Raw genomic sequence first — 12,911 nt, forward strand, 5'->3', positions numbered from 1 at the left:
AACAGCTAGAAAGGGGATTAAGTTGGAACCATACAAAGAGGTACTCTGGTGACTCGTCCCTGAAAGCCTCAGGCACTGCTTTATAATCTGTGAGTCAGCAGGAGCAAGTTTGAGAGAGAATTCTTCAGAGGAGATTGTTAGGGCTGATCTCTCCTGGTAGGCTCTGTCATGCTGGTAAAGACACTGGAAGTGGAAAGGGAAGATTTAACTTACTGTCATGCTCTCATGAACCTGCATCAGCCGAAAGTAGGGAGGCTCTGCTTAATCGTTTGGTGTCATGCACAGGAACTAGGCTGAATAGACTTCCCTCTGGAGACCAGCCAAACAACTTAATTCATAAGAAAGCAGGCTGGATTTAAACTACTCTCTTGGAACTGATGTTTGTCTGTAGATGTAGTCTTTATTTTTTATTTTTAGGGGGGGGGGGGGGTGGGTGTTTGTCTTGTCTATATCTGACAGGCATGATACAATTCTTTCTTCATGCGTGTAACAGTAAGTGGGTGGTTTAGTCATATGATGCCAACTTAATTTCTCTCATGTTAAAAAATGAAATCCAGGAGCTTTTTATACTTCTTCATTTTCCATATTTAGTCAGACAGTGAAAGTTTAATCAACACTCGTAGGCAAAACCTTGGCCTATGCAATTGACCACTGTAGCATTTTAAACCTAAACGATATACGAGGAAGGAATAGAGTTGTGAGGAATAGCGGGGAAAGTGTTCTGGAGAAATACGCTTCTTTGGGAAAAAAGAATAACTGAGTGAGACATTTATCTCTTGGCTGCACTTACTCCTTCCTTGCCTCAGCCCTCTGTGTGGTTTTGTTTCCCCTTTCATTGTCATGTCAAAAATCAGACCCAGTCCTGCAATTGCTGCTCCAGCAGCGCCCTTAGAATTCATGGGACTCCCAATGTGGATGCAACAGGCAGATTATCTGCTGTCAGTTATTCCCTGGGACTTAAATTTATTGTAAGCCCTTGAGACAGAACAGTTGTTGTAATGTGAGGTATCTAGCACTTTCTGGGTGCTTGAAATAATAAATAGAACATAAAACGACCATTAATTGTGTCAGACCAAAGGTCCTCTAGCCCAGTGTCCTGTCTTCTGACAGTGACCATGCAGGTGCCCCAGAGGGAATGAACAGAACAGGTAACATCAAGTGATTCATTCCCCTGTTGCCCCATTCCCAGCTTTCTGCAAAATTATCTTTCTGGGCATTTCTAAGTAGCTATCACCATCATACGTAAAACCACACATAGCTTTTCCAAGGACCATGATCACAAGAGGAATGACATTACATGAATGTTCATTTCAAGTGATTGATTGTCAGCTATCTGAGACCTTTGCCCTGAGTAGGGAGTAGACTTGTCACTTCTTGAAATCAAAGGTATTTAGGTACTTAAACCTTGGTTGGGGCATGATAAAAAGGGTCCTATATGCTGAACAGCTGCTTTGAAGCATGTCAGGGGATAAAAAATGACCTTGCTTAATCATGTGTTTTCAGTTAAATAGGTTGTGATGTACATAGCTGCAGTAATTTCATTTTTTTACAAAGTCTGGCAAACATGTGTAATAGAAAGAAGCGGAGTAAAACTTACTGTCATGCTCTCATGAACCTGCATCAGCCGAAAGTAGGGAGGCTCTGCTTAATCGTTTGGTGTCATGCACAGGAACTAGGCTGAATAGACTTCCCTCTGGAGACCAGCCAAACAACTTAATTCATAAGAAAGCAGGCTGGATTTAAACTACTCTCTTGGAACTGATGTTTGTCTGTAGATGTAGTCTTTATTTTTTATTTTTAGGGGGGGGGGGTGTTTGTTCTTTCTATATCTGACAGGCATGATTACATTCTTTCTTCATGCTGTAACAGTAAGTGGTGTTTTAGTTCATATTATGCCAACTTAAACTTTCTCTTCATGTTAAAAATGAAATCCAGGAGCTTTTTATACTTCTCATTTTCATATTTAGTAGACAGTGAAAGTTTAAATCAACACTCTTAGCAAAACCTTGCCTATGGCAATTACCACTGTAGCATTTTAACCTTAAACGATATAAGGAAGGAATAGAGTGTGAGATAATAGCGGGGAAAGTGTTTCTGGAGAAATACGCTTCTTTGAGGAAAAAAGATAACTGAGTGGAGACATTTATCTCTTGCTGCAAACTTACTCCTTCCTGCCTCAGCCCCTCTGTGTGGTTTTGTTCCCCTTTCATTGTCATGTCAAAAATCAGACCCAGTCCTGCAATTGCTGCTCCCAAGCAGAGCCCTTAGAATTCAATGGGACTCCATGTGGATGCAACAGGCAGATTATCTGCTGTCAGTTGTTCCCTTGGGACCTTAATTTATTGTAAGCCCCTTGAGACAGGAACAGTTGTTGTAATGTGAGGTATCTAGCACATTTCTGGGTGCTATGAAATAAATAAATTAGAACATAAGAACGACCATATTGTGTCAGACCAAAGGTCCCTCTAGCCCAGTGTCCTGTCTTCTGACAGTGGCCAATGCCAGGTGCCCCAGAGGGAATGAACAGAACAGGTAATCATCAAGTGATTCATCCCCTGTTGCCCATTCCCAGCTTCTGGCAAAATTATCTTTCTGGGCATTTCTAAAGTAGCTATCACCATCATACGTAAAAACCACACATAGCTTTCAAGGACCATGCTCACAAGAGGATGACATTACATGAATGTTCATTTCAAGTGATTGATTGTCAGCTATCTGAGACCTTTGCCTGAGTAGGGAAGTAGACTTGTCACTTCTTGAAATCAAAGGTATTTAGGTACTTAAACCTTGGTTGGGGCATGATAAAGGTCCTATATGCTGAACAGCTGCCTTTGAACATGTCAGGGGATAAAAATGACCCTTGCTTAATCATGTGTTTCAGTTAAATAGGGTTGTGATGTAATAGCTGCAGTAATTTCATTTTTTTACAAGTCTGCACAATGTTGTAATAGAAGAAGGGAGTAACAAGCTAAAATGAATCCCCTCGACCTTCTCACTCCCATCTTTCCTCTGTTCATTTTGGCACATTGGTAATGTTTAAATATCTGTCTCTAAAACATTGTCCCATTTTTTTGTTTTCTTTTTGTTTTTGTTTTTTCATAGAGTGGTAATAAAAAGACTGGCTTCCAAAAGTTCCAGATCAGAGGCTTTCTGCTGACCATCTATCCTTTTCCTCCTCTTGTCTGATGCTTCCCCTTTCTGGTAATGCTTTCTCATCATCTTCACCTTCTTGCTTCGCTTGAGCCTATGCTTCCAGCATAGGGATGTCTGTTTTGTGAGCACCACGTAAATACAGAAAATAATTGGAAATCTTTTCGTGAGAAATGAGGTTGTGCAGACATCAGAAGCTTAGGTGAAGAATGCAAAAGGTTCTTTCAATAGCTGATTAAGTTTCATTTCTTTTGGATTTGAAAAAAAAGGTTAATTAAATAATACTTCAAAGGAGAGCTGCTGTCACCTGCATTATTAATAAAGAAGCAGTAACAGAAAGCTATTGGTTTAGTAATAATCCATAATTAATATGTGATAAATTATACATGCACCCCTAAATAGAGACTTGCAGTACCCAATATCCAGCCAAGTCACATAACCTGCAGTTTTCAACAAATATAACACTAGTCAAACATATTGATGCCATTTGTTGACCCATACTGTTTAAAGAGAACATTGATGATGATATACTATAAGAAACCAGGAAACTGTGTTAAAATGCTGTGAAAATGTATCTTCGTTATTTGCAGGTGAAAGGATGGGGACAGGAAGCTGAATTCATGTTTGAATGAGCAACACTTATTTACTAAACCATCTACACATGGCTAACTCACATATGTCTAAGTAATGCTCCATCCATAAAGAGAGGGTTATGCTGCACTATTTAACCCAAAGCCAGTTAACCAAAGCTCTGTTCTTTCCCTCAGGGTTTGGATAGATCCTGTGCATGCCTACTAAATAAATGACAGGCAGTACTATAGTTTTTTCTGTTCTTCTTTTGCCAGGAATGTAGGCAGCACACATGTAAATCTTAGCCATCACCCCCAAGATATGAACTCACAAACTATAGACCTACTTTATTTTTCAGTTTAAGGGATCAATGTCTGGTGTCCATATAGGTCATCTGACTTTGCCAATGCCCATGTCTACCTCACCATCCCTATGTGTGTCTGCCTTTGGCAGTTATATGGCCCCCATTACTGTAGTAGCTGAGCTGAGATGTAGTAGAGCCAGAGACCTGGCCCATATGGGAGAATGGAGGCATGACACACCCCAAACTACAACTTCCATAAGGTACCGGGGCAGCTTAGGCAAATGCAGATTCATGTTGAATTGGCCCTAAACAAAACGTTTTGATCTGATTTGACAAATTAATTTGAATCACTCCCATCTGAAACATATTATTTCATTTCAGTTTTTCTGCTGGACAGTTGTAAAGTTTTGAAAAATTAGAATCTTCCTGAGGAAAACTTGGATTTTGCAGAAACTGCATTTTCCATTTAAAAAAATTGGAAGGGAAAATTCCTAACCAGTTCTAGATAGATGTCCACTCATTATTAACATTATGGTAAAAGACATTAGTTTTAAATGGCAGCTTAAGTGAACTAAGGGACTCTTCACTTCTAAATAAGCATGAAAATTAGGTGGTATTCTCTGGCATTATCCATTACTCCAGTCCTCTGCATCCTATTCCCTTTTGTGCTCGTCAGCTGCATGTAACAATTCTTAAACAGTCACCTCAATATATATACCTTTACTAAGTCTGGATTAATTGGGTGAAGTCTGGTGTACATACTGTGCATTAGGTAAATGGGGGTTGCAACTGTTTATTCAGATGTTTACCTGTACACTTGAGCTGTCTGAGTGCCCCTTTGGTAAAAACACAGAACAAAGAAGACAATCCTTGGCCCAAAGAGCCTGCAATCTGAGTAATACCCTACCAAACATGGGCCAGGAGTAAGCCCATAGTTTAAGTGCAGTCGGATCTATGTCAATAGAAGATAGCGTTCTTTACAAAGGTCCTTCTTCCTTTGGCACTCTGCTTGTGCATCCTTTTGTTTAACATGTAACTTTCCTGAGTGTTCAGTGATTAGGGCTCTAGCTTAGCACTTGGGGGACCTGGGTTCCATTCCCAGCTCCATCACCGTCTTCCTGTGTGTGACCTTGACCAAGTCATTTAGTCTCTCTTTGCCTGAGTTGCCCACTGTAAAAAGTAAATCAAGATGGGGATAAGAATACTTCCCCACCGCACAGCGTTGTTGTAAGGATAAATACATTACAGAGTGTGAAGCGCTTTGAGATCTACTGCTGAAAAGCGCCAGGTAAGAGATATGTATTATTATTTCAAGGAAAGATCACCACATTTTGCTGATTGCTTTTCAATGAACATCATTTGGAAATTCCAGTCTACTAGGGTCCGAAGATGAGGCAGAACAGTCCTTTGGCCAGATTCATCTCCGAAGTCATTGAAGTTAATACCAACAATGAAATTTAGCTCTCTAAGTTTTCAGGTGTAAAGTTAATAGAGAAAGGAGACTTTTCCTTTTGGTTTTTTATGCTTGTATTTTTTCCCACAGTTATGCAGCCAAATACAATTAAACACAAAATGCAACTGCGTTCTGCATGACAGGTTAAAAGCTGCTCTTAAATGAGTGAATGTATAAGAGCTGAGTCAGCTGAGGCCCCCTGCTGTGCTTTCCTTTTGTTATTTTTAAAAAGACTGGTGAGCACTAAAAAGTCTGTTTCTGTTAAATATTAGTAAGATTCTGCACTGTTCATTTTGCTTACTAAAGTGGACTGAAGACATATTGTTGTCTGCTTCGTGTATTGCGTCTGGTAAATAAGTGGTTGCTGTGGCAACTGCCTAGAAAGGTGGTGGGTCATTGGTACCACATAAATTCTTTAAACAAAACTAGATCGTAGCAAATTCCAGAGTTAGTCTTCAAGGAAGGATAAAAGAGGAGGAAAGGCTTCAAACGACTTTTTTTTCTTTTGTAAACTTGCTGCTCTACAGGAGGGGAAAAAACCCTACTAAAAATGAGCGATATTGTTCAAAATAAAAATGTGAATCAAGGCAGTGCATTGAGAAGGGCTCTGTGTGTCTTAGTGGAACAGTTGTGTGAATATGAAAGAGAGTTTTTTGCCTTTAAACAATTATGAGTCTGTTGTGTTAGGCTTAATTCTACAAGAGGCAGATGATTTGTACAAGTGATTACTTTAAACCAAAGACGGTATGCAGTCTCTTTGAAAAGACTCAACGAGGACACAGTACTCTCAGTGCCTACCTCTGTTTGCAGAGTTCTCATCTTCCTCTCCTCCACTCTGAAAATTAGCTTCCTTTTCCTTCTCTGAAAGGTGTTACCTATTGTTGGATTAGAAGTATGTGGTTCTTTAGCACTTTTACCCTTGCTGTGATACTTCTTTGCTTCCTAAGCCACTGTGTACCTTGCTGTGTTGCTCTTGTAGGAGTCAACATCATTCCTCCATGGGGCTAATGTCTTTATTTCAATGGCAAGTCCACACCTATCATCTGTGCTTTACACAGTTACCATGTTTTAGAAACTAGTATTTTCAGTGGTTATCCTATCCTGGTAGTGTTTGAGTTACCTCCTGACACCTTGTGCTTAAAATGGGAGATAAGCATGGTAACTGGGTGGTATCCCTTGGTAAATGTTTACTTAACTGTGACCATTGTGTTCCTATTCCTTGTGTGTTTTACTTCACCATTATGGATCCTTGCCCTTCCAAATTCTATGTACTTTGATGCTGAGCTGACTTTTCTAACTTCTCAGTTATTGTAAGCATATGGGTCACCATTCCTTCCCACTTCCCTGCACATTGGTGGGTAGAATCAAGGCTCTGCCCATTCCACACTCACTTACAGGCGCGTGGGTGGGAGAGCAAATTCCACTCTGAGGGATAAAGTCCTGGCCCCCTGGAGCCTGTTTCCCTTGCATCCAGACTCGCTATGCAGACAGGGCTCTGTGGGTGTAGCTCACAATGCTTCACTGATCTCTAAGGCCTAGGGATTGAGGTGGAAGGGAAAATACAGCATTCCCTCATTACCACACTCGCAGCCTGTCACCCAGCTGCTGGGTGACCAGGGGGATGCTTTCTTTCTCGGCCCATTATCTTTGCTGTTCTAGAGGAAGTGGCTCCCCTCTCTCATTTTCTCTCCAGTCTCTTTCATCTCATCCTTGCCTCTTCCTTCTTGCTGCTGGGTGGGAGAGAGGGATTTCTCTCTTCTCGTAACTGCTGGATGAGGAAAAGGATACTCTCTTCTCCTGGCTGATGGAGAGGAAGAAAACTGTTGCCTCCCTTATCTGTCTTCTAGCTGGTAGGAGGAAAGGGGCCTCCATTCATCTTATTCCTGTAGCCCCAAAGCACTCCGTTCTCTTTCTGCCCCAACAGGGGTTTGGTGTGTGTTTCTGAATGGCTTCTTATTGCCATTCCCCCCCAGGAGTGGGAGGCAGCGGGAGCTGCACTGCTGGATCCATTTGCTCAGTGTTTTAGAGTGGGATTGCTTCTCAAGTTGGTCTGTCACTCGTTCTCCCTAGATCATGCCAAGGGCTATACCTAAAATCAGGCTCCAGCAGAACTGGGAATGTGGGAGTGATATGAGCAGATCTCTCATGCTGTCAGGAAGTGGCTTCAGTTAGGGAAGAATTATTCTTGCTCACTCTTCTTCTAAAACCACCTGGGCATGTTGTGTGTTTAGTGCCTTTTTCTAAAACACAAAATGACAGTATCTGAAATTCACAACAAACTCACCTCCCCATACTCCACTCCAAAGGGGAAAACCATAATGTAGACTATTCTAATGAGCTTTCTGTTGCAAAGAAATCCATATGGTCATTTTCTACTGCTTACATCAAAAAGAGAATTATCTGTATCTCTAAAATTGTTCCCTAAAAGCTCATTAGTCACAGATACAGTAATTGAATAACTGGTAAGAAAAGATATTGTCTAATAGTAGCACTGATCTTTAGAATGGACTCTAATCACTTAATAATTACATGTTACAATACTTGACTATTCAGACTGAACAAACAAATCTGCTGTGGGAGTGAGTAGTGAAAGATTTTCCATCAGAATAATTTCATCCGACACTGGGTGTACAAAATGAGCTAGCTGTGCACATTAAGGAGGTGCAGCTGATTCTGAAGCAAAAGCTGTGGTGGTAGCTGCATGAACTTCCTTGAACCTCCTCCTAGCTGCAAGGTTGCTCTAGTCTTGCTTTCCGATATCTTCACTTTAACTCCACCGTTCTGAAATAGAAATATCTTGCTGTCTAACCTTATTAAAAGAAGTGAACTTGTGATATACTTAGAAAGTCGAGCATGATTTTTCTGAGCCTATGAGCAATAAAACATTGGCACTTGTCCTCTGGGAATTAGAGGAGACCAGCAATTCATTTCACGTAAGCCATCAAGAGGCGGAAATGGTCACTTTTGGTTACTAGTATAATGAGTTGAATGAGCTAGTTGGAAAGCTTTGAATAATCCATGTGTGTGGATTTTAAATTCTCAATATAAAACTTTGAAGGGGAGATCATGGGGACCTCTGTTGCTGAGTGTTTCACAGCCTGGCTGGTGATTTAACACCCAGAAGCTCTGTGTTTGGGGGCAGGATAAGCCTGTTTAATCTCAAAATACATTACACATTTGATTTGTAGGTGATTTGATAAGGCAATTGTATACCATGTCTTTAAAAAAAAAAATCCAAAAAAAAACAGCAGCAGCACGGCCAGAAGACTTTCATGACTGCAACATACATACTAAGATTTGAAGGCGCACCACAAAGTGAATGAGTCAACAATGTGATGCAATTGTGAAAAACACTGATTACACTGGGGTGTATTAACAGGCTCTTGTATATATGACACCGGAGATAATTGTCCCACTCTACTTGACAATGGTGAGGCCACAGCTAGAGTACCATGCCCAATTCTGAACGCCGCCCTTTAGGAAATATGTGGACAAATTTAAGAGAGTCTGGAGAAGTGCAACAAGAATGATAAAATGGTTAGAAAACCTGACTTCTGAGAAAAAATTTTAAAAAACCAAGCATGTTTAGTCTTGAGGAATGCATTACGCTCATGAAAACCCACTGAGAAAATAGAACTCTTTTATTTTAAACAGAAATTGTGCCAATTGTGCTCAGAAGATTTATTGAACTAAGCAAGTTTTAAAGATAAGCCCTGTTGAATGAATTTGGAGTTTGAGTTAGAGCCAAGGCATTGGCAAGGAAGTGTGTGGAAGCTCCCAGTGTGACTTTGTGTGCCTCATCCATCTAACCTGTGGATGAATAAAGAGGCGTGGATTCCAGGAGCTGTCAGTCCTGTCTTACTCCTTTGTATCTAGCTATACACCAGCACCACCCCAGGGAAAGACCTTTTACATGGAGATGGGCCTGAATCAAACCCCCCATCCTGAAAAACCTGAACTCCGAAGTGTCCAGACCTGGATCCTATCTTCATAGCTTAGGCCTATCCCTATCTTTATCATAGTTCAGAGACTGAACCTTTGGCACACAGCTTGCCACTGTAGCACCCTGGTGGGACGGGACGGTTTGTTTACCTACTGCATCCGCAGGTCCAGCCAACTGCAGCTCCCAGTGGCCTCGGTTCACCATTCCAGGTCAATGGGGGTGTTGGGAAGTGGCGCAGGCCGAGGGATGTGCTGGCCGCCGTTTCCCCAACACCCCCATTGGCCTGGAGTGGCGAACCACGGCCACTGGGAGCTGCGATCGGCTGGACCTGTGGACGCGACAGGTAAACAAACCTGCCTGGCCTGCCAGAGTGCTTACCCTGGCAAGCTGTGTGCCAAAGGTTGCCAGTCCTGGTCATAGTTGATTAGTTGTTAAAATAATCTTTCCTGTTGGGGGGAAAAAAAAAAGACAGTTAAAGGTCAGATTCCCTCCAGTGTGGTGGCACAGAACATGGCAGAAAAGCCCTGTTGCAGAATGCCAGACAGATTGGGGAGGGTAGTTTTTGGTGGTTCAATGTACCCTCCACTGCACCTAGCCAACACAGACTCAGAAGTGGGTGGTCCTAGCCACAGAGGAAATGTGGCAGGATTTCACTGATTTAATGGTTCTGAACAGCCTCTGCTGGCTACTACAGAGGTGCTAATGGACACTAAAGGCACCACTTTTCTGGTGGAACTCCTGAAGGATAGTGGAGATGGAAACGCCTCTGGGCCACAATGATGCAGGAGGCACAGTTTTCACTTATTTGCATCAGCACAAGTGAATCTGCCCCAAGGTATCTAATTTTGTTATACCAATATAATAAAAAGCAGCAGGATCTTAAGAGGGATAAGGCAAAGATGCCACATTTATTGTAAACATAATAATAAAGCAACAGATAAAAATAAACAACGTTGTTTAACCACTTATTCCTATTACTACTTATTCCTTATATATATATTCACACAATCATTCATTCAGGTTCTGTATAGGTGTTATAGTTACCAGCCTAGAAGTTGCTCATGCCAAGTTACTGGCCAGGTATCTTGGTCATGAGGATGGAGCCGAGTCTGTGTCAAATGCACCTGATGCTCCTGGAGGTTGGCAGCAGAACCAGAGACTCAAAGTCCTCAGTCTTTGGAGTTCATTCTTATAGGAATTAATTCCTATGTTAATCTATGGGAGCTGTTTCATCCTGCTGTTGCTGACTCAATCAGCAGATGGCACATTCGTGGTGGCTCCACTCTGTCTAAAGTGGCACATTCCTTCCAGGTGTTTGAGGTGGATCCCAGTTTACCCTCTGGGGGTTGTCTGGTGGTCCTCTTGACACATTCTTCAGCCGATGGATCCTTTCTAGGCTGGCACCTCCCTAACCATTCACATACATCAAGCATTCATCAACATACATTCCATATTTTAGGCAGAGTCAATTAATGGCTTAAGGCTCACAGCAGAGGTGGTAACAAAGTGTCCACTTCAAGAACAAAGTCAATTAACTTGTTTGTAAGTTTTACATAGTAATAGAGTATCTTTCACAGGACAGATACAATCAATGTTTTCTGCAGACAGGAGCTTACAAGTTTTGACAGAAGAACTAAAAGATTTTTGTACCTGGTGAAACTGGGAGGGTCACTGTCACTTGGGGGAATCACTGTTAGTACCTTCTTTAATATCCCTACAATTTCTAAAATACCTTTATTTCTGCAGATATGAAGTCAGTGGCTACAATGTAAAGCGTGAGCCTGGTTGTCTGTTGACATACCTAGTAAAAAGATCACACCATTTTAAATGGAATTTTTATGGGTTATAAAAGTTGTTCTACTTCGCTATACTGAGCATTGAATAGTTATCAGTTCTTAAACTCTTGTGCGCAGCATGATACAGCACAGTTGTGTTTAATATACATACAGTGCAATTGGTATTTGGTAAGTAAATGGAGTTTTCAATACACTTTTGAGGAATAGTACATTGAACAGCAGTGGGAAAAAGTGCTTTTTCAGGAAAATGCATATTTGCTTTTCTGTTTATCAAACTGATGGGTGTTTGCTTTTACTTGTGTCTGCTCAGGAAACCAAGTTCTGTCTCCTGGAGCTTCTGTTGGAAATGGCCTAACGCCAGAGGCTGCAAAAGACCTGGGTCTTGCTGAAGGGACTGCAGTAGCAGCATCTCTCATTGATGCACATGCTGGAGGACTAGGTATTCTTACAGATTTACTGTTCTCGGAAACAGGGATATTATTGAAATTAAATTTTTATGTTTCTACAAACACAGGTAACTAAGCAGCACGTTGCCCTTATGCTGAAAGACCAATTCTTATCAAGTAGCACACTTAAAAAAAAATCTTTATAAATTAGAGGCTGAGGGAACTGGGACTTATTTAGTTTGCAGAAGAGAAGAGTGAGGAAGGATTTGATAGCAGCCTTCAGCTACCTGAAGGGGTTCCAAAGAGGATGGAGCTTGGCTGTTCTCAGTGGTGGCTGATAACAGCAGAAGCAGCAATGGTCTCAAGTTGCAATGGGGGAGGTCTAGGTCTGATATTAAAAAAAAAACTATTTCACTAGGAGGGTGGTGAAGCACTGGAATGGGTTACCTAGGGAGGTGGTGGAATCTCCATTCTTAGAGGTTTTTAAGGTCCAGCTTGACAAAGCCCTGGCTGGGATGATTTAGTTGGGGATTGTTCCTGCTTTGAGCAGGGGGGTGGACAGGATGACCTCCTGAGGTACCTTCTAATCCTAATCTTGTATGATACAAAAAAAAAAAGAGTGTGTGTAACAAAAAAAAGAGTGCGTGTAAACATCACTAAAATCAATTTGAAATTTTCAAGTATCCACTAATTTTTGTTGCCTCCATTTTCAGGTTCTCAATTTGAGACACAAAGAACCTAATTCTCAGGGGCTGAGAGTCTGGTGCTCCCACTGAGCTTCCCATTTCTTCAACACATTAGGAAAAACCCACCCCAAGTACAAAATAAAGCGCTCAGCCAAAAATCATGGGCCTGATGCAGGAATCTCTCAGGGAAGTTCTCTGGCCTGTGCTATGTAGAGTTCAGACTAGATGACAATAAGAGTTCCTTCTGGCCTTAAAAATCTATGAAACCTCATTGACATTTTTCAAAAAATTTCACTCATATTTCCCTAATTTAACAAAAATATTTAAGCTCAAAAGTAGTAAAATTTCTGAGGAAAAACATTTAATTGCAAATATTTCACTCAGCTCTATGATAGTATTACTATAAGGTATTCACTCAGCTCTGTGTAGTATTATAATATCCATTTCATAGACCTGAGGTAAAGAGACTTAAATAATTTGTTCAATGTCATAAGAATACAGATTGTTCCCTGCCGCAAAATGACCCTCCCTGACAAGCTTGCTTCTGCTACCTGTACCATTGATCACAGGTAGTGAGGGGTAGCAGGCTTCACAGAGCTGTTACATCCACCACATTCCACTGC

General features: G+C 41.3%; 1 protein-coding gene across 3 annotated transcripts in view; it reads left to right on the top strand.

The window, feature by feature from the left end:
- The window catches only part of FGGY (FGGY carbohydrate kinase domain containing), a 208,175-nt gene that overhangs the window by 90,391 nt on the left and 104,873 nt on the right, over positions 1-12,911 (top strand). For all 3 annotated transcript variants that reach the window (XM_075067644.1, XM_075067645.1, XM_075067646.1), the window contains one exon: positions 11,527-11,655. In XM_075067644.1, coding sequence (XP_074923745.1) covers positions 11,527-11,655 — 129 coding nt within the window. The remainder of the gene's footprint in view (positions 1-11,526; positions 11,656-12,911) is intronic.

The sequence above is a fragment of the Chelonoidis abingdonii genome, chromosome 7 (assembly GCF_003597395.2).
Source record: "Chelonoidis abingdonii isolate Lonesome George chromosome 7, CheloAbing_2.0, whole genome shotgun sequence".
NCBI classification, from domain to species: Eukaryota; Metazoa; Chordata; order Testudines; family Testudinidae; genus Chelonoidis; species Chelonoidis abingdonii.